The following is a 22541-nucleotide window of genomic DNA, read 5'->3' as shown; positions in this document are numbered from 1 at the left end:
ATGGCTTAGTGGTGCTGCTAGGGCATTGCTAAGAGCGCAGCGCTTTTTGCCACTGGCCCTCTTGGTTTACGAGTCCTGTATTCTTAAATGACTGGCTGTGGCTTCCACTCTGGCAGAAGATATCGTTATTTATTTATTTATTTATTTATACATACTGCAGCCCTATTGGGCTATTGCAGGGGCGGGTGTGAACAACAATGTAGGAAAACATGGAGCACAACAATGGCAAACGTTTGAAACATCCGAAACAGTATGAGTGCAAACAAGAAACAGAAAAACTATTCAATAGCCGCTAAAAACAGCTCTAAAGGAAGAGAGCGAGTAGAACCGGGTAAAGAATTCCAATATTCGATTGCACGCGGAAAAAAACTGCCATGTGCGTTATAGCCATGCGTGCTAATTGCCAGGAGTTTCCTGCAGAATCGCCATTGTAGACTGGGCTCCCCTGCTGTCTCTTCTGTCGTCTGCTGTTCGCTATGTATTGCATTTGGACTCCGTGTATAAGCTAACCTATTTGACATGGCAACTCAGATTTTAGCATGAGTAATGCCACTAGTTTAGATTGATAACAGATGCTGACAAAGCGATTCTACATGTGCGCTCCTGCTCCCTCTGCTTGTGCAGATCATATGGGTAGGCTGCAGGTGACTGCAATGCTGGAATGGAAACAGTTATTCTGGAGCCATGCCGATCCTGTCTTTACCTGTTGGCATTCACGTAATACATATCCTGGAGGCCATCAGTATACATGTGAATTAATTTAATTAGCTCTTTCCCAGAAGTGGACCTCAACGTATGCTGTCAAGCTTGGCATTCAGGCAACTGTACCGTATCCGCCATGAACGGCAGAGCACATGCATGTGGTCACGGCATACACACGGCTTCACGTACCTGAGATTCTCGATATATACACATCGCATGCCAACTTGTGCATATTAAGTGCACTGCACACAAAAGTATGTCTTGAATTTCACATTCGAGAGTCATCAGCAGTATCACACATTTTTGTTATTATAGTAGTGTGATGCATGAAAGCACCTATGCAGACATTTTCTCTCCTCATTAGCACAGCAGGACTTCCATCCAATTCTGATCATAAGATATGTTTAGGGTTTAGTGACAATACAAGGTGTGCTAGCATACAAGAGGGCTGAGTTTGTAGCATGCAACTCCAGTAAAAAGGCAGCAACAGTTGGCTGCCAGATGGCTCCTCTGCAAAGCACGAGTGTAATGACACAAAGTATCATAAACAGTGCGCGAACATACGAGTAGGTTAAGCTCTGTCATGTGTCATGACGAGCTTCTATAAGTGCAGTGGCAGTCTGCTACCGGAATACCTTCACAGTGCAAAAGTGCGATTGGGCAAGCCATCTAATGATAATGCACCGACGAGTGGAGGTTGAGGGGGCACGCGACACAGGCATCTGCTCTGCGCAGTGAGCTGCCAGAGTAGCTTCTCTGCAGTGCAGAAATGAGATGGGGCAAAACATTTGAAAATGATAAACGTGACAACAAAGCTGTCCCGGCTACTTTTTCCCTTTTCACTGCCGGTCTAGTAGCCAAGAGCTACGTAAATGAGGCTAGAAGCTTACGAGTGCTATAAAAAAGTCTTCTGACATTGCACCAACAAGTGCTCATTGTCATTTTTAGTAGGTAGATGGTCATTAAAACCTTCAGTATTTCATTTTTAAGTAATTTTTCACAATCTCTGTGTTTTTGGATAAGTCTCGCAGGTAATGCGCTGTTTAGCATTTTTTTTAATGTATCAGTGAATACTGCATGGCTGATGACAGTGTGCTGATGGTGTGGAAAACTGAACGAACAAAAATTCCTGAACAGTGTGCGGAAACACTGATCCTGGCACTGAAAATGTCCGTATGCGCAGTAACTGATCGAAAATTAGGATGCCCAATTTTTTGTACATGCTCGACTATCCTGACTTTTTCATGACACCGTGACATGCTCCGTGCAGTCTGCGAACTGTCATAGGCAAAAAGTGAATGCATTTCTGGCAGCTTTCAGGCTGTCCGAGAGAAGCAGATGTGGGACTGTCCTTGCGTGTTGCTAGCAAATAGCCCAGGAATAAAAATTGACGAAGAGGTCCATTTAAGGAACATGGCTTCTGTCGTTTATACTATTTGGTATTGACCAATTAGTTGTCAGTTTTTAGCTGTTGCATGAATTTCAAAGGTTCAGTGATCCCTCTTGGAGGCTGAGCGGCCTGAAACCATGACAAATTTTTTATGAAATTCCAAGAATGGTACTATGTAGATTTTCCTTGTAGCCAAATCCCAGGTAGGTTCTATTGTAATTACCTTGTTGTTTTGTGTCTCTTTGCTGCTGTATTATTGATTTGGGGCTCTTGTATATTTAAGTGCTTGTTTGTGGATGTGGGCTTTAATTTACCCAATTTTTGCAGGTACCAACTTTGAACTGGAAAGATGTGGTTAGTGAACTGGACTTCCCAGGGTTTTTCGTAAAGGACCGACAAGGTCTGAAACTGCTCTGGCATGGCCTCTGTAGAGGGCTAGGCAGTGAGCCCTTCCCTACAGATCGGCTGTACAGAGTTTGGAGAAACCCTGACTCTCAGGTGGGTTATGTATAAGTTTGTGCTAGAGAACAAGATGGATTCTTCTGAGATGAGCTGTCAAAGTCGTTTGTGGTGGCTTAGTCATTACATGAGCAATTCTTATGGCATTTCCTGTGGAATATTTTTTCAGCGAATGAATTGCTGACTTTTCCCGATGATTTAATGTAGCAATTCACTATGTTCAAAGTCGGAAAGTATTTTGGCGTTTTTGTCGGCGTGAACAATTTATTTACCAGTAATTAATGTGCAAACGGAAGTACTTGGAGCTATGCTTGAAGAAGATATTGCAATCGTCGTTAAGAGTAACAAGTTAATTGAGGTATCTGGCAGACAAAAATGGAAGTGGAAGTTTAATTCTGAGAAGTAGGTTGACATGTTATCGTCTGCCACGGCTTGGACGACGCCAGCTGCGGACCCGCGGGGTGGGGCAGTGGATGCGGGAGGAAGGATGGGGACCTCTCGGTCTTCGCGAGTGTCGTTGCCCGTTCAAACTGACTGTTCTTGCTTCGAGCAGCGTGTGCATTCGTTTACGTCAGACATGCAGCCACGTCGCACTGTCTGGTATAGTTATGAGAGGTGGTGCGGACATGACGAAACTGTGACTGTGGCTCAGTTATAGTCTAATATATTGCTTGCAAGTGGAACATGTGGTGTGGCAAATTTCGCGAGTTTTAAAGTCTGTTTCTCGCAGAAAAGGTTTTTTTGAAGTTCACAGATTTTTCAAAAAGACTGTTCAATTATTTGGACCTTTTTCCGGGTCCCGCAGAATTTGAAAAATTGGATCAGCGTCTATATTACCAGTCACAAAAGGTGTAATTCATTGCAAATTCCAAGTGATACAAACTAATTTTACATATTCTGCCTAGGCTAAGTTTGCAGAATTTGAGTGCATTGAAAAAGTAGCACAGTGCAGCATTATTAAATGTTCTTTTTTTTCTGCTTCTATGTAGGTGTCTCTGTTCCATCAGATAATGAAAAACTCTGACATCGTTTGCCTGACTGACTACAAATATCGGCCTGTGTCAATGGAAATCCTGAAGGCACTTCCAGAAGATGATAATAGAGACGTCGCGAACTGGTTAGCAAGCCTTTGCTTCCAAAAGACTTTTTCCTTTTCCCACATAGTTCTAAAGAGTTTCCTTTCTTCTTTTTGTAGGAAGTCTCTTGACCTAATTGAGACTCTCCTGAACTTGTCAGAAAAAGTGCAGTATTCATCTCATGTGCACGACTTGTTCAAATATCCTGTTCAGCATTGCCCGGACTTGCTAATGCTTGGGCTTCTCCAGACTTCAGTGAGTATAAAAATGTTTACTGTGACCTTTCACTCATCAAAATATTCAGTATTTCTGTGAGTTTTCGTTTATTTTTAAACACTGCTCTTGGTTCATCACTACTGGCACGGCTTTGTTTCACTGCATAAGACAAGCTTTCTTGCCTTGGCTCACTTGATGCTGAGGCACTCCCAACTTCATAATCCTACCATTACCCATTGACACAGGTCGTGGTTTGGAGACAACTCTGCAGCTATGACTTTCAACATCGCTTTCTTTCCTACATTTACCCAACTCAGCCCACAATGGTAACCACGCTCTGGGGACTGTCATTCATTCTTTCACATGATATGGCATCCCTTCCTTCATTCCTGTTCCCATCCCTACACATATGCACTGGGAGTAGCTAATGAATCGCACTACCACCGACCATCAGCTCTGGCTGGTGACATGTGCCGAGGCAGTGGGCGACACTTATGGGGCCCCAGACTAGGGAGCACTACCTTGGGTATAGCTGCAGTCATTCCCCTGCTTGAATGGAGCATGGCTGGCAGCCATAGCTGTTCTGGTCCCAACAAGCTCCAAGTATGTGTATTGGTGTTGCAGCTGCTGGAGTTGCATTCTTTTTTTTTTTTCATTGTGAATACAAGTGTGCCCAAGTAAACAGTACGCTTCCATGGTTTTCAATTAATTACGTTTCTGCTTGTCGTCACTGCTATGTAACAGTGTTATTACTTGCCATTCTGCTTGTTTTGAGCCTTGCGAGATTGTTTGTATGCACGTGCAAAAACTGCTCTTTTGTTTTCCAGGGACCTATGCAAGGTTTTCGTCAGGAGCTTTTGACAAATCTCGTGTTTGTGTTCCTCAGCAACCACCCAAATTCTGCCATAGTACTGCAAGCAGCCTGGAATGTTCAGGTACTGTGAAGAACTTATGTAATTTAAATTTTCTTGTGGCGAAAGTGATGCCTAAAAGTGATGCCTAAAAGTGATGCCTAAAAGTGATGCCTAAAAGTGGTGCCTAAAAGTGGTGCCGGTGACAACCATCATGGCTAAGTGCCTGCTCTAATTAATCTTTTAGCCACCTCGGTGATTCAGTAGTTAAGGCGCTCGGCTGCTGACCCGAAGGATGCAGGCCTTTGTACTGTGCAATGTTGGTGCACGTTAAAGAACCCCAGGTGGTCGAAATTTCTGGAGCCCTTTACTACTGCGGCCCTCATGGCCTGAGCCGCTTTGAGACGTAAAGCTCCCATAAAATAATAATCTTTTATATTGTCCTGTTGAGTAGATATAAAATTGTGTACTGTCATTCTCAGTCATACTCAAACAAGTCTGGTGTTCTCGATGCTGCTCGACAAATTACAGTAAAACCTCATTAATTCAGACTTCAAAGCAACAGGAAAAATGTCCGAATTATTTGTAGGGCCGAATTAATGAATCTTCCTCCAAAATTGCCAGAAACTGTGTGCATCATAGTAATATATTTGGCAAAAATCAGGGTGACTGTAGTCTGCTTTTGAGATGAGAACTGTGGAGCAATGACGATTACTCTTGACGTCAGATAACATTCCTGTGTGCGCACTCTCGGGATTGTTACCGCAGAGCTGTCACCGGTGTGGCTTAGTGGTTATGGTGCTCATTTCGATGGAGGCAAAAAATTAGAGGCCCGTGTGTGGTGCGATGTCACAAGAACCTCAGGTTGTCGAAATTATACGGAGCCCTCCTTTACGCCATCCCTTGTAGCCTGGGTCACTTTGGGACATTGAACCTATAAAACCAACCAACAAAGAACTGCTGTAGAATGGTGAAGGCCTCTGCGGCCCCCTTCACGGTGCAACGCGGTAGCAATGCAGCCTGCTCACAAGCGGCGTCGTTGAGTGTGATGAGGTGCCACCACACACGTCGGCGCCAGAATGGTAATGCTCCTTCTGAATAGAAACTGTAAACACCACTGACTCGGCTGACTGGCTGGTGTGCTGCCGGGCTGACTGGCTGGTGTGCTGCCGAGCTTCCATCGCTGTGGTCTAGAGCTAGGCTCAGAAAAGGGAAACCAGAACTATGTGGCCACAAAATTTTTCTGTGCTAGGATTCTCTGAATATCGTCATGCTTGCCATTGCGTGACTAAAAGGTGTGTGGGCACCTCTGTGATGTGTTATTTGACATGACGCGAAATACTGTATAAACGCGTTTAAGTGTTCGTGAAAGCTTATGTGGAAAGAACAGGGCCATTGACCTGATGTTACATGCTCATCGGTCTAGGAGTCTTGGTTTTGGGTTTGCACGAGCTGGCATTGTAAAGTGTGTTACTGCTGATAAAATTCAGGTACTCTGGTCATGCAGAGCCTTCACTAGCTTTCTGGCTGTCTCTTCTGCGTTGCCTGTATGCCCAGGTAACCATTGCAGCTTGAGACTGCTTTGCTGTAGCGCCACGCATGTGGTGAGCCCTCCACTCTTGAGTTGCAGAACCTCTAAGCTCTAGAGGTCTGCCCGGGAGTTTGAGGAAAGGGTGCTTTCTGCTCACATTCGTCACCCATCGAGTGAAATGCAGCCTGCTCAGCTGTAATAGAAGTCTCAGTGAAGGCAGTGCTGCTTCGTTGCTCTTTGTTACATGAAACACACAGCTAGCTCTGCTGCTTTTTAACTAGCTGGTAGAATGATGAGACGCTTCCCCTCTTGAATAGTTATGGACAAATTGCAAGCATCTGTGATGGTCTGGGAGTCACGGCTGACTAAGCTGATGAAGGGAAATGGGGGTCTTGCCAGTTCCTCTTCAGTACACAATTTGACCTAAGCCCTGGTGGTGCGATGAGGTGCTGTGCTTTGTTATACCCAGCAGCCGTGGGTTCACTGAGCAGGGTGTAGCAAGGGTTGTGGAAGTTGTGGTTTGGGATGTGGTCAAATGAGCAGTGCATTGGTGCAGAGGCTGGTCTTTACAATGCCGTAAAAGTGTGCTTCTCTGTGGCGCATTGCTGATATTGCCAAGGGGGCCCGCTCCATCTCTTAACATTACTTGCTACTCGCAACTAAAAAGGCAGCCTGGGGCAGATTGGGGCAGCACTTTCCTGATCCATTCCTCATACTGGATCTTCTTTACAGCTGTGTCTTGTGCAGCTTGGTTGTCGTTGGGTACAGGTAGTGAACTTCAGCACCGTTAAGGTTTGATGTAGGGCGGAGTGTATTTCTGTGCTTTGTCATCCTGTTTGTTACAGAAATTCTGTGGTGTGCTCTAATGCTCAGAGTTGGGTGACTTGAACCGTTTTGAAAAGCCTAGTGAGTTGCGACACCACTGGTTCTTGGGCATCCGCAGGGGGATAATGTTGAGCAGTGCGTCACCACGGACCTGAGCAACCGGGCTTAGCCGTGTGTGGCTCAGCCGTGTCCGGGGAAAAGGGGATCCTGGTGGTTGAGCCAATGCCGAGCGTTTGGGCCTTTAAGGCCCCTCGGCGGAGGCAAGACACCACTTTGGCCCCAGCTTCGCGTAGACTGCACTTCCGGCCGGACCTGACTGGGGAAAATTGGCAGTCTCCTTTTCCTATCCTCCCCTCTGTCTTTCACTTTCCTATCCCTTGCTCACAACCCTCCTGTCTCCTATTCACTTGGCTTTTCCTTTTTTCTTGGCAGCAAGGGTTAACCTTGTGTGGCCAGTCACCCTGCGTTGTGTCATATTTGGTTATAGATGGGGTGTACAGCCAGCGTGGACAGGACTTGCTTGCAAGATCCTGGCCCTTCCCTGTGTTGGGCTCCTTGGTGGGTGGGTGGCACTACGGCCAAGAAAAGCATCCATTTCATGGCTCCCCCTCTCCCACAAAATGGTCGCCCTCAAAAAAGAGTGCGGACCGATATGACAGCAGAATTCCTGCAAAAAAACAAAATAACTTTTCCTTAGGTGTCATGTTGCACATAGTGAAGATGCAGACCAACCAGCTTGGAAAATGTCTCCATTCCTTGTTTATAAACCCTGACTGATGCCCCGGGCCTTGGCTACAAGGTGATGAAGCTAGCCAGTGGCGACCTACTCCTCCAAATCCATTACAAAGTACAGTGCTCCAAACTCCTAACCATAGTGTCCTTTGGAGACATTCCTGTATCCATAACTACTCGCTGACCACTAAACACAGTCTATAGTGCTCAGCTGCTGACCTGAAAGACGCGGATTCGATCCCGGCCGCAGCGGTTGAATTTCGATGGAGGCGAAATTCTAGAGGCCCGTGTACTATGTGGTGTCAGTGCACCTGGGTGCCAAGAACCCCAGGTGGTCGAAATTCCCAGAGACCTTCACTACGGCGTCCCTCACAACTTGAATCGTTTGGGTACGTTAAACACCGATAAACCAAACTAAACACAGTCAAAGGCATAATATCTGAACACGATTTTCTGAATCTTTCCGAAGAAGAGATATTGGAGAGTCTAAAAGACCAGAACGTCAGCGATGTCCGTAGAGTCGAGATCTGCAAAGACAACAAGGAAACACCGACAAATCACATAGTCCTGACATTTGCCTCCAGCCAACTCCCCAGATCCATAAAAGTAGGGTATCTTAGAGTAACTGCAAGACCATACATTCGAAACCCCAGATGATGCTTCAAGTGTCAAAGATTCGGCCATGGCTCTCAGAGCTGTCGTGGCCGCCAAACATGTGCCAAATGTTCGATTTCCTTCAACTTTCCATGTCACTGCAATAACAAATTTCGGCCATGTGGTGCGCAGGGGCGGCACACCGCACTGGGCTTCGGCCACTGCCCGGGCAAAGCCTGAGGCAGGGCCACCCCCGTCCCTGGCAGATGCAGCGAAGGCTGCCCGCTGGCCCATCAGTCGGTTGCTCACAAGGCTTCCCCCCAGTTGGGAGAGGCCTATAAACCGTACACCCGTGGGTTCTCTGCGGGCCTCCAGAGCCTCTAGCGAGGCAATGGACACAATGCAGAACTTGCCTTGTCCCTGCTGCAGAGGCGGCACAACTCTTGAGTGAAAAAGATAAGAGCTCAGTAATGGCAGCCCCAAAACTGGTATCTTAAATTTTTTACTACACTCCCAAAAATCGTCCGACATGACGTTCCTTATACACTGGAACTGCCATAGAGTATTAAATAGCTACAGTGACATAAAAGAGCTTTTAAACACACTTTCCCCTGTGGCTTTATGCCTACAGGAGACCAGCTTAGGTCCCAAACAGAAGAATAGACAAGCTAATAGGCTCTCAGGAGGCGTTGCTATTATAGTACGGAGTGGTGTTGCAACCCGTGAAATCAAGCTTAAAACTAAATATGAAGCTGTTGCAGTCACCGTCCTTCATTTTAAGATTTTAAGATGTGCAATGTCAGTGCACGAAGAACCCCAGCTGGTCGAAATTTCCGGAGCCCTCCACTATGGCATCCCTCATAGCCAGAGTTGCTTTGGGACTTTAAACCCCTATTAACCACAAACCATAAACTAAGCCCAACACAACCAAAACCATACCTTGAGCTTGCGCATGATGGTCTTAGTTACCTATGGGCCATAAAACTCAACCCAGCACAACACTCACTAGCACTTGAAGGCAGTGATGGTGTAAAATGCCTTATTAAACTCCTTTAGCATACCGTGTACAGTGTTCCTGTTACCGGAGTAGTGGAAGCCCCCGCGCTGTCAGTGCACATGTGCAAATCGCTTGGAGGGGCACCAGGTACCCGGCAGCTGAGTGCGCACCTGCTGCATCGGGAACCAATCAGCACGTACGGACTGCAGTGGGCAGGCTTTCGGTACTCGAAGTAATGGTGACACAGTACACGGTATTGCCAAAGGTGCCTATTAACACTAATATGTGTCAGTACATTGTGGTATTTTGGTGCATCATTTCTGCCAAAGCGACCTGAAGCTTGAGACTTACTTTTGTTTTGCTTTTGTACATATCTATGTATTACAGAGCCATGCCAATGTAGTTCGCCCCCTGATTATGCACACCATGGCAGACTGGTACATGCGTGGCGGAGAAAGTGAGCAGGGGCGTCTCTCACGGATTCTGGATGTTGCTCAGGATCTGAAGGCCTTGTCAGTGTTGCTCAGCAGCAACTCCTTTCCTCTGGTCATTGACCTGGCTTGCTTGGCCTCTCGGAGGGAGTATCTCAAGTTAGACAAGTGGCTCAATGACAAGATCTTCGAGCATAAGGTATGTTGTTCAGGTGCTGTTTTTCCGTCTGATCCGCTTATGTTCAAGCAGAAAGCATTATTTCTTTCTGTGGTTTCTTTCTTATGAATGCCTTTAATGTTTCTCTGGTGCCTGATTATCACCTTAATATGAGGAATTTTGAGTATGCTGCGGCCATCAGTTTGGATGTTGCATTTAGCACTGCTGAAGTAATGGCCCCTGAGAATCCTATTCCTGGGGACATCATTATTTCAGCCTTATCATTATGCATCCAGTATCTATTGAGAAAATTTCTTTTTTTTTTTTTTAATAAATATGTAAGAAGCCTTATTGTCATGTGTTGCTTTACCTTTCAAAGATTTCCTGCCATTTTTCATTGTACTGTCCTATAATAGTTCTTTAACTGTGTATCGCTGCTGCATGACTTCTTTGTTTCTAAACTCATGCAATATCTGTTTTATTTCAGGAGCCCTTCATACAAGCCTGTGTCAGTTTCCTGAAGCGAAGGTGTCCCCAGATAATGGGCGGCATTGTCAAGGAAGAGAATTTGCCCAAAAGTGCTCAGCTGCCACCCGAAACATTGGCAACTATGCTCTCCTGTCTCCAGCAGTATGCTGGGTAAGTAAAAATTAATCGGTTATGTATAATAATGAAAAGTATGCTGTTTGCACTCGTGTAATATCTGCACTTGTGTAAGGGCTGCACTCCAACTTGGCAGCTGAGGGGTTCGCTCCTTAGTGCCGCCGGGTACCCACCGGTGATACAGTGGGTACAAGCTTTCCCCAGCCTGGTGCTCGGCTTCTTTTGGATGAAATGCTTGGGAAATGGGTCTTTGACGTCACCTTGTGCCATGGTGCTTGTTGGCCATAGATGCCTTTGCGCCATAAAATTCATCATCATCAACTTGGCAGCTGATAATTTCAAAAAAGGAGGTGAAAAAGTCTACAAAGGGCAGTTGCATTTCATGTGTGCATACATGGGAATCTCTGCATGATCATGGCTGATACATATTTTGATACGGTAAGAATTTTTTACTGGCTGAAGTGCAGTGTATACAATGTGCAGATTTTTTGGTGTTCTGGAGAGAGAGAGAGAAGCCCTTTAATGGAAAAGCAGAGAATTTAGCCCGTGTCTAAAAATCATACTCCCTAATCAGTATGGTTGTTACAAATGTGGGAGCCATGACTGCCCGTATTATTGTAGGGGAGAGGTCTCAATAGGATGATGTTGCGTGTTCTGCGCACAGCTGTGACTGCTGTATGCAAACCACTACTACGGTGGTTGCCAGTCACGTATTGCATGCCCACACGCACTGAGTGGCAGCATGAAGCTTGCATGTTGTCAACACCGTGATCACCAGTTGTGCATTGTGCCCCTGCATACTTAGTGATGCCACTCCCTGATATGCACCCAATCATGGGTTCAACTTTTCAACTATATTGTGAATGCTTTGAAATTCATTTATCAGCCTAATGTTGCAGCTTCCAGGGCACCTGTCGTCTGTAAATAAATTTGTTTTAATGCATTACCCATGCATTTCCCATGGATTTTGTTTGTTTCATGATTATATGAAAACAAAAAAAATCCTTTGGCTGACAGTGTGGATTTTAACTCTTTCGTTACCATGGGAAAAATAACCGTTTTTTTTTATAATTCTTGGACAGACTTTTTTCCTTCTAAATATTTGAGGTGTAAAAAAATGCAAAATGCATGAAAATGATGGCAATAGAATATGCTTTCTAAAGACATTTATTTCAATGCAAATACTTGGTGTGAATATTGCGAAAAAAATCTGCAGACGTGCAGAAAACTTAAAGTTAAGAAAAAATTTATTGACTAGATCATATGTCTATGAGAAAAAATATTGAAAACATTCTGGAACATAAAAATACCTCAAATTTGTTTATAAACTAGCCAGAGAAAGCTTGAAATAACTCGAGAACTTTTTCAGCTGGAAAACTTCTGACACACTGTGGAAAAAAAAAAAAAAAAAGCAGTTTTCGAGCGTCCTTGATACAAAATGTCTCCGAGCAAAAAAAATTTCAAAGTAAAATTAATATTTTAAAATATAGCTTGATAATTGTACCTTTCGAAATTATCAGTTTAAGCTAAGAACACTTTTGAAGAAGCCGACAGTTGTTTAGCTTCATTTTTCAGCTATTCAGTTTGCTCAAGGGGAAAAAGGGAAAATAAGGTCTCCATATTTAATTTAGTGGTGAATTTTTTGTACTTCAAATAAAACTAAGTACTGCGTCATTGTACATTGATGTTTGTCAGGTTGTGTCCTGTTATTTTGGTCTGTACAGTGCTGTTAAAAAAGTGCTCCATAATGTGCTTCTGTTACTTTGTGCTGTTGTAAGTTTTGCAATTTTTTCAGAGTTTGATTGAGTGAAGGTGCCTCCTGTTGCATGTTTTTCATGTTGCAGTGGTGTGAGTCAAGAGCTTTCGGAAACCATTTTGACAATGGCAGGAAACTGTAGCATTCTGCTGAACAAGCCACGCCAACCCCCGCCGGGTGTTGTCAAAACGCCACGAGGCTTGGAGCCAGCATTTCCAGCAGCCAGCCTCAACCCATCTCAGGCTCCTGTGAGTATCCTTCATGCCTTGTTCCTTAAACGTTGTAAGTCTTTGTTACTGTTTAAAGCAATGCTAAAAACTTGGTTGAATATTGTATTTACTTGCACAGCGTAAGCACCTGTCATTTTGTAATGCTGCATTTGATAGCTTTCGTATCTAATGAGAGCAAATTGTGCCTTTCAGCAGCAGCAGCAACAGCAGCAGCAACAACAGCAGCAACAGCAGCAGCAGCAGCTTGAAGTGTTGAGCTCCTTGGGGAGCCTGTCTATAAGTGGCCCTGCTGCAGCTCAACCCCCACCTCTTGGAGTGGGAGGAGGACCACCGCTCTTTGGTGGTTCATTTGCCACCCCAGGCTCACCAGCCAAGCTTTTTGGGGCCCCACCAAGTGGGACTCCATCCACTGGACCGCCACCACCAGCTCAAGCAGCGAGCTTCTCTAGTGTAGTGCCCAACCTTGGAACCCAGTTTGGTTCACAACTAGGCAAGTCATGTTGCATGCTTTCTGGAAGCTCTTTCAGGTGTGCTTTGTGAGCATGGAGGTGGGTATGAAGGAGTGTGCCAGAGCTAGCAGACCTGGAAGATGATAAAACCCTTAATTTTTATCCTGGTGAAAATGGAAATAGTTGTAGTTTCAAAGCTTTTGCTCCACAAGCTTGAAATGCCCCTTTGTAAATGTGTGTTGCGCATCTTGGAATCTTGCAAGGGCAGCTGATTAATGTATTTGTGTTGGGTGCCACGCTTTTGTACCTGTGGCTCTGTTATGAACCTACATTCCAAGCCCAACACATTCACAAAGTTCTAGGATTATGCATGCTGATATGCAGGAACCTCCAGGGTGCAGTAGTCTAAAAACTTCTATTTTGGCCCTAAATCCAAGCAAGAAAATTTTGTGATATTTGTTAACAGAAATTGTGGTGTGTAACACCTACAAACAAGCATAGAATAAGTTGACATTCATTTCGTCAAGTAGCTTTTCAGCCTTGTTCTATGCTGTTGTCGAACAGTTGTCCATTTAAAATCGGCACACGTGGTCCCCTGCATAACCAGTGATATGTGCCCTTTAAATAGACACTGCGGTGAAATTAAAGTTGGCCTGTATCGATAGATTAAAGTGTTTTGGTGACAAAGGTGCTACTTTCACTGAAACTGAACTTTTTACAAGCTAGAATAGGCACAAACGGCTGGTTCCTGGAGTAAACCGTGGTGCATCTGCATGGTTTTTTTGCGCGGATCTCAGAGTTTAGGCTACACTGCCATTTACAGTAGAATCTCAATGATACAAATCTTCTGGGGCCGTGAAAAGTACTCGTATCATCTGAAATTCTAATCATCCAAAACAAACAAAATCTGTATGCAGAAGCCTGGGAAATGCATTCACGCAGGTCTGTTTACAGCTGACGGGATTTATTTACAGCTGTGCGGCACCGCTTACTGCTTGCGGTGTGTACAGCGCGACTGGCGATTGTGATGTTGGCAACGCATAGGTCTCCTGCACTGCCCATGGGGCACTGTTAAAACAGTGCTAATAAGTGCCCTCTATGCGTCTGCTGGCTTGTACTAAGCCCCCTCTTCTGCTTCAGAATGAGCAACTTCTGGTTGTATTATGGTACGGATTACAATGAATTTAAGGTGCTGAAAATATTTTCGAGGGTTAGCATGCTGTGCAAAAACGAGAAATTGCCCAGAACCACGTACACAGCGTGCAGGTATACAGCGTGCAGAAATTGAAGGTAGTCTCAGTGCACTCAGAGTGTCATGCAAAGTGAAGCTCTAGGAAAGTTTTACAGGGAACTGTTCAAGTGTGTGAACACAGAAAAGTTTTCAGTAATGAAATCGCAACAGTGATAGGCAGCACAAATAACCAGTTTCAGGCACAAGCAGTTGCATGTTTCTGCTCGACACTTTTCCACCGCCAGTGATATTTTTGCCAGTCCTGCGCCAGTTTTTGCTTTCTGCATGCTGCTGAATAAAAAAGTCAGGCGTGTATTTTTGGGAAATATAAAGCCCACTTTGTGCTCCTAGGAACTGAAAAGTGGCATGTAAAGCCGTATGTAAGTCTGTAGCAACATTTGAATCGTGCTGCACCTGGTGCTCTTTTCATCGCCAAAAACGAGATTTGAGCAAAAAAGTGCAAACTTTGGTCTGTTGCTTAATGTCTTGCCATTAACTTAATTGTGCACTTCTAACTTCTGAGCCTGTGCTTTTGGAGGAGTGGGGACTTTGCATCAAATTTGCGCACTTGGCATTATTAGAGTGATTGACAGCTTGAGCATGCGGCTAGCTACGGCAATTCGTAATGGTCAAAATGCTACTGTAGTGACAGGTTACGAATAATGAATCTACTCCAAATTCAGTCTCTTGTTTTGCTGTGAGGTGTCAAAAAGTTTTTTGCGAACAGTGATTTGCTGCGTACACCCTTACCTCTTGTTGCTTGATGCGCAGTTTCTACTCATGCAACTGCTGAATACAATAGCTTCACCCTTTATGAGGTGCCGCCCCACCGCGGTGGCTCAGTGGTTACGGCGCTCGGCTGCTGACCCGAAAGACGCGGGTTCGATCCCGGCTGCGGCGGCTGAATTTCTTGAAGGCGAAATTCTAGAGGCCCGTGTGCTGTGCGATGTCAGTGCACGTTAAAGGGGCTGCGAAACACTGCTTGGGGGGATACCGGCTATACTTCAGGTGGATTCTTTGTCACACAGATGCTGACTTAAAAAGAATTACAGGAATCGATGCACAGGAACGGGAGTTATTCAATGAAGAAATTTCAAAATACAAGCAAACAAAACGCTGCCCTTAACTCGATTTTGGCGGGGCTTCCCGCTCCTATTTCGCTCTCCCAATGACGGCACCTGGCGCAACCAATCAAAACAGCCTGCCAGAGCACGTCGTGGAAGTTTGCACTCCATGGTTGCCTGCTCTCTGTAACTCGTTCTTGCTGTGACTGGCAGCGTCGTTTCCATGCCAGAGCCCCTGGTGGTGTTTTTTAAATTTTTCTTGCTTTGCAGGGCTTTTATCTAAGACGAACAAGTTGTTTTTGTGGATGTAATATAAAACACCGACAGGCGACAAAATGTGTCTCCATATATTCCCACAATTTGGAATATATTTACTGTTTGTCCAACCATCAAGCTCGTGCCAGGTGATGTCATATCCGCTGCCATCCATTGCTGAAACCCGCCACTGTGTGGGGACACCATCAGAGCCATGAATTTGTTTTTGGGAGGATATTAAAATATTAAAAAATGGAATATACACGGTATTACCGACGCTAATAGCCCAATTGTAACTCAGTGTATGCGATCAACAGGCAAAACAGTCAACTAAGATTGTGTTTCTGGGCCCCTTTAAAGAACCCCAGGTGGTCGAAATTTCCGGAGCCCTTCACTACGGCGTCCCTCATAGCCTCAGTCGCTTTGGGACGTTAAACCCCAATAAACCAAACCAAACCTTTATGAGGTGCCTGCTGTGTGCATGTCTCACATGCATACAAATGGTAAAATTGCACTCAGAATGACTGTAGGAATTAAATAACATTACTTTCAAGCTGTTTTGACTTCTGGTTTTGTATAAAAGGGGGTACACAGTTGTACCGATGACTTTGTAGAAAGGGCTCAAATGTGGTATGTATCCTTACCTTAGTTGTTTGGATGTATTAGACAACTTATATTAGAATTGAAAATTTTTTCAAGAAGTGTTATAAGGCAGTTAGTTGATTGATTGGAAAGGCCCAAAAGCTCAACAGTTCTTCAAATTTTTTTTCCTGCCAAGGTGAGTCTCGTGGAATTGTACACCCACACTTGTAATAACACACAATGCCAAGGAGGCCTATTAGTGAAATGTGAAACACACCGACTGGCTTGTTTGGTAGTTTGGTAATATTCCGCATGCAAAAATATGGTACACAGGCGCATCGGTTTCTGTTCGCTAACACTTGAAGCAAGTGGGACACGTGTCCTGTTTGTGCACAAAGTGTTAATGGTCAATTTTTTCTCAGAGCAATGAATCAAAAGCAATAGGAAGCTGGTCATTAACCGTATATTTCAGCTGTGATCCAGCAAAGCTGCCAGCATGGCGCAAAGGACATTTCTCGCAGTGCACCGGTCTGCCTGTATCCATTGTAAAATATGTACCAGCTTTGTGTGGCTTTGAAAGAAAACAGAGCCGAACATTTTGTTAGCTTGTTAGTGGCAGCCTATGACGCGTGCAGCAGTAGCGATGCTAACGATGTTTTGGGGCTGCACGGCCATATCAACGTTACATGCTTTCAACATTTCACTGCAAGGCACATGCAGCACTTTTTTTCGAAACCTTCAGCTTCAGCCGGCTCATACCGAGGTGTGTGGTACATGAAGAGTCTTTTCACACTTGCAAAGGGACGGAAAAAAGCACAATTCGATGCAGAAAGCTAGCAGGATATGTGCTACAGCATAGACTGAGCCAGCGTTGTGCTGCCCCGTCACTTTTTTTTTGCCGTTAGGAGGCAGCGCTGCTATAGAGCAGATTGTTTCATTCCCGCATGCAGGCTGTGTGCGCACTCCTACTCTCAACGCCAGGCTCCATCTTTTGGCATCTGAGGCCCAGTGAATTGCGGGTTAGGGGGTGGCGCGCGTAGAACATGTTTGTGTGAACGTGTCATTCATTTCTGTCGTTGATGCGCTGTACCACCTAATGCGTGTAGCTGTGTGCCCAGTACTTGCATATCAGTACTCGTATTTTCTTTGTAGCATACAGTACTGCAGTTATTTGATGCACATTGTTTCTTGTTGACATCATATCCGAGGGTAGTCAAACAAGTAGGCATGAACTGGAAACCGGTACTTATAAGCAGGTTTCTGCGCTGGTGTGTTGTTTATTGTTAACGAAAGTGGTGGCCTTGTGACAGCATCAACCTTGCATTCGGGAAGGGATGGGTTCAATTCCCAGTGCCCCCAGTTATCCACCTGTTCTCTAATGAGCACAAGATTTCCCCTGGCCTGGTGCTTGGCTTTTCTGTGGTGAAATGCTTGGAGAAAGGATCATGGATCAAACCGTTGCGTTGACGAGCCAGGGATATGTTTTTCTTCCAAGCAACATAAATCTCCTCTTGCGGCTAAGTCCACTTGTGGCCCTTTTCCAAGTGCCTGTTCAAGCCTACAGTGACGGGTGGTGATGGCACAGACTCCTTTCCCAAGCCATGCACCCTAGGAAGCTAAGCACCAGGCTAAGCGATGGCTTGTACCCTTTTGAGAAAACTGGTGGGCAAATTGATGGCAGTGGGATTTAAGCCCACGAACACCCGTTACCCAGGTGGGTGCTTTACTGCGAGGCCACGGCTATAGCGATAGTTGCAATCTTCTTCTGTGTGCGCATCCATCTATGATAGCTGCATGTCTGTCTTTTTTTTTTCACGGGTTGAGGATTTTATGTATTGGAAGGTAGTGTCATTGATTTGACTCGATCACGTAGTTATGTGCAAGAGGTAGCCAGAACAGCTAGCTACAGAATGAAGGTTGTTAAGGCGAAAATCGCCAGTGGTTCATCTTCAGCATTCACGTGCAGCTGCAGCGCTTGCTATTGCTTGCATTGGTAACGGTAAGTGGCACGGCATGTAGTGACCGCAGATCTGAATCATGAAAAAAGTATATAACAGCAGTATCTTACCAGCACTCACCTGTGGGGCAGAAACGTAGAAGCTAACGAAAAAGGTTCAGCTTAAGTTAAGGAGAGCGCAGCGAGCTGTGGAAAGAAAAATGATAGGTGTAACGTTGAGAAAGGAAGAGGGCAGAGCGGATCAGGGATCAAACATGGGTTAATGACATCCTGGTCGAAATCAAGAGGGAGGAATGGGCTTGACCAGGGCATGTAATGCGACGGCAAGATAACTGGCTGTTCTTAAGGGTAACAGACTGGATTCCGAGGGAAGGGGAGCATAGCAGGGGCCGGCAGAAAGTTAGCTGGGCGGATAAGGTTAAGAAGTTTGCGGGGATACGGTGGCTGCAGCTGGCAAAGGACAGGGTTAATTGGAGAGACATGGGAGAGGCCTTTGCCCTGCAGTGGGCGTAGCAAGGCTGCTGCTGATGATGAATTTTTGCCTATTTGGTACGTTAGATTGGGAGCTAATGCACGAACTGCTTGCACGACCACACGAATCATCCCGCGCGTTTGACTTTGCCTGGAACCACGAAAAGGCGGTGTCGCAGTGCTGCTGACTTGTCTTGTGTGCTTGGTGTTTGCACCAGAAAGGACAAAACGTTACACTGCACAGAAAACTAGAATGGGGTGCAACCATACTAGCGGTGCGTGTCTTTGTGGCGACACGCCGTCCGTCAGGCTCGGGCACCTTACTAGTGAGACGTTCGCCCGGTGTCGCTAGACCTAGCGTGCTTCGTAACCAAGCCGCAGCAAAAGTGCTTTTGAATTTAGTCACTCTTTACTATAGAAGGTCTAATCTTGTTACCGGTTCACTATAATATCCCATAAAAATGAACATATAATTGATTTTCGCGAGGTCTTTGACAGTGAAACGTGCGGAAAAGCAAGCCAAGCAAACGCCATCTCATATTGGCGGCCACAGGTCACACGCATGGCGCGCCGCTCTAAACCGGCCGTGAATTGAGCGCCAGATCTTCGGAGGATTTTAATCTTAACTTAGAATTGCGTGGCGTTTTCCAACAAAGGGATGTAGCATCTTATTTTATTTGTAGCGGTAGATTTGTGCCGGTCGTCGGGCGCGCGTCCTATCATCCAAACTTTCAATGCATTATGCATTTGAAGGATTCATCAGGACTGCGCTAATTCGTCACAAAAATGCATGTCGTAGCATTAAAAAGACATCTTAATTGGGGCTCCGCTGTAAAAAATTTTGTGGAAAAATGTTGGTCTCGTGTAGGGGCTGCATCCCGTCATAACCGCAGAAGAAAAGTGCGGCCTTTACACGAGTATATATGGTAATTCACTAAATGATTAGTCTTGCAGCTGATGCTGCAGATTCCCCTATAGGATGCTGGGCTGTATGGTTAAACCAAAGTTGTAAGAGCTTTAGCTGTAAAAAAGGATTCTAACAAAGTGGTGTTTAAATAAAGCACGACAAAACTTCCTGTTAGCTTTGCGACTGGGCTGTGCTCACAGTGATGACTTGTTGACGCAACTGGTGCACCACTGTGCAAGTGACAATGCAGCCCCATTTCTGGGGTTCCTTATGGCTGGCAGGAAGTGTGAAGAGCACATTGGAATTGCATGCGAGCCTTGCACCTGATGCTTGCAATTGTCCAATAAAGTTTTCGGTGCAGTGGGTACCAAGACGACACCAGTAGTGCGAGCATCTGCTAAACGCTGGGATAGTTAAAATGAATATCAAAATGTATGTCCTTATTAAAGCATCGATTAATCTGTGATAACGCAACAACGTGCTACAATGCAACCATGCTGTGGAATTAATCACGAATGTCATACAGGCACAGCTATAGAGCTACTGCAGCCCCACAGTCCTCAAAGAAACTCCGCTCCGTGGTGCGCTAGTCAGTAGAAAATGGCCGCAACGGCTCTGTATTCTGGACTATACCTTAAAAACTCCAGCACTGGAGACCAGTGGGTCCTGTGCCACCACTCACACATGATGTCAGCAATCGCGTCCTGCTGCTTGCGGTGTGCATCACGCGGCTGGCCATCTTGTGCCAGTGATTTTTTTGGGCAGCGCGTAGTGCTCGAGGTTGTGGTCGTGGCTAGTGCATTCATATAATCCGGAGTAGCATGGGATAGTGTTCGGAACGGCCAAAATTCTGCCCATTGTAAATAGTGCAGTGCCACCAAGGAGTTTTCCGAATTCATATCATCCCGAAATTCATATCAGCCATGATCTTCTCATTCATATTACTTCAAAATGATGGTCACTGAGTCGTTTTCAGTGTAGACGTCACGAGTTACATTTTAGTGGAGTGGCGAGACGTTGTTTCACGATGTCCAAGTGGAGGGAAAACATAAGAGAATTCAAGCTGGTGGAACTACTGAAGCTGTACTATTGAGGTCAGAAATCTCAAGGACATGTGAGAAACCTCGTTTATTCTGCCCCTGTCAATTCGGAAATCGGATAACTCAGACTGCTAGCGTGGCGCTGGCCAATGCTGAATGAACTCTATGGCATTGCATGCTTGCTAATTAGGACGCTGTGGGTCTCGCACCGGTTAGTTCGGCTGGGCTGCTGAAGAGAGGCTGTGTCGAGGTATGACTGACACGCAAGCAATCATTCAAAAAGCCCACCTCAAATCTGAATTGCGTGGCGCAGTGTTGCCTATGTACCTCTGACGTGTGCATAGCAGCAGGGCGTGATGGCGACCATAGGGCTCCGCCTCCGAACAGTGGTACGAATGCATATTTACGGTTAAATTTTTTCAAGCTTCGCGCAAGATTGCGGTACGGCGACTATCCTCTGCGCATCGGCTAACTAGCTGAGCACACCTGCATGCCGTTTTGTGCGCTGATAGGTGAGTTGCTGGTCTTTACTTACTTTTTAATTTCTTCTCGCTGCTTCGGGAGCAGTGCGCGTTTCCCTCTCTTATGTCTGCGTGGTTCTTCGATTGCGCGCTCGTCACGTGCGTTTCACTGTTTGTGCAGTGAAGACTACTTACACGAGATGCTGCCGCTTGTGTGGGGGCTCTACCGCAACCGCGTCGCACCTCGAAGGATTCCGCAGAGGCCTTTACCATTTTGGAGCATTTCTACTTCAACACTACCCACAGTGTGCACGCAATAAAGCATTGATGAAATTGTGTATAGCAAATGTTGCCGCACAGTTCTGATTTCAAAATCAGGTGACCATTCGAAATAAATTTACTGTGATGTGAACGGTTTTCGGCAGTTTTTTGGGGGATCATTCCATAGCTCTAACTTTTCCGCTAATTTGAACGTTTTTGCAGCCCCTTGAAGTCCGAATTAATGAGGTTTTACTGCATCAGACATTAGAGTATGCAAGCCAAACCTACACAACTGTGGTATAGAGCAGCCAGTTAACAGAGCTCTCAGCTTCAGTTGCTACTTGCCTGTCCTGGAAACTTTTGCCCCTAAACGTACATTTTACTTCCTCCGCTCTTGTTATGCACTTTGGAAGTTATTTTTGGGGCGACATTCCTTGCAAGGCACCCTTCTGGTTCATAGTTGTTTATCAAGGTTGACGAAGTGTTTTGAGGCTTTTTCAGAGAGTAGTAGTGGCAATGCATAAATTTTGATAGTCACAAGCTTCTCCTCCTTTAAGGAGGTCGTTCATCACCCACCTTCATAGAGCTTCTGTTTGTATGCTTGTAGCACACATACGAGGCACAGTAGATAAATGGTCTCATCATGATTACATAAATATAGTTGGAGTTGTAGTTTTCATTACTAACTGGGGAATTAAAAAAAAAGTATGCTGCCTTCAATTTTCGAAATTCACTGGTAACCGAAAGTGGACAGTAGCTTGACATGCACGCCACATCTGGCCAGCGGTTGAGTAGGAGCTACATTCAATGAGAGATAAAAATTGACAAAATGCGGAAGCCAGGGCCATGGTGAGCTAGTGGTACTCGTACATCAGCGCAGTTGTGCATTTTGATGCATTGCTTCACTGCCTTGGTTACAGGCCTCTGCAGATCACCCACTTAGACAGGGTAAGGACACTGACATCAAAACCATGCATAAGCATCACAAAAAAAAGTGTACTTTTTAACTACCGCAGTGGTTCATTGGCAGTTTGCTACGGTAACAGGCAGACCACCTGGTGCCCCATCCTCTCACTAAATCCAGCGATAGCCTGACAGCAGAGTATTTGTAGTAAACTTCCTTGCGCTTTTGTCTTGCGGCTCTATCATTTACATTCCGTTACTACTTGCTTCATGCTGGCAAAAGGCCATAAACTTTTAAGTGACCTTTAATGTACACGGATAGCACATTTTGTCAAAAAAAAAAAGTGGTTCACCCATAGCAGATATTATGCGTTATGAAAATTGCATAATCAAATAAGCAGCAAAAAAAC

The 22541-nt window shown here is 45.3% G+C and overlaps 1 protein-coding gene across 4 annotated transcripts in view; it reads left to right on the top strand.

Moving 5' to 3' along the window:
- The window catches only part of Not1 (CCR4-NOT transcription complex subunit 1), a 116081-nt gene that overhangs the window by 27315 nt on the left and 66225 nt on the right, over window positions 1-22541 (top strand). For 2 of the 4 annotated variants that reach the window (XM_089579803.1, XM_089579805.1), the window contains exons 9-16: window positions 2420-2590; window positions 3541-3668; window positions 3747-3882; window positions 4671-4778; window positions 9761-10003; window positions 10449-10600; window positions 12409-12568; window positions 12746-13040. In XM_089579803.1, coding sequence (XP_089435929.1) covers window positions 2420-2590; window positions 3541-3668; window positions 3747-3882; window positions 4671-4778; window positions 9761-10003; window positions 10449-10600; window positions 12409-12568; window positions 12746-13040 — 1393 coding nt within the window. Of the gene's footprint in view, window positions 1-2419; window positions 2591-3540; window positions 3669-3746; window positions 3883-4670; window positions 4779-9760; window positions 10004-10448; window positions 10601-12408; window positions 12569-12742; window positions 13041-22541 lie in introns of all 4 variants that reach the window. The other 2 variants (XM_089579802.1, XM_089579804.1) reach the window with 1 other exon arrangement.

Source organism: Amblyomma mixtum, chromosome 3 (assembly GCF_055824585.1).
Source record: "Amblyomma mixtum isolate Tamu chromosome 3, ASM5582458v1, whole genome shotgun sequence".
In the NCBI taxonomy this organism is placed as follows: domain Eukaryota; kingdom Metazoa; phylum Arthropoda; class Arachnida; order Ixodida; family Ixodidae; genus Amblyomma; species Amblyomma mixtum.
Note: the sequence above shows the minus strand (reverse complement) of the source record. Positions and strands in the feature narration are given on the sequence as shown.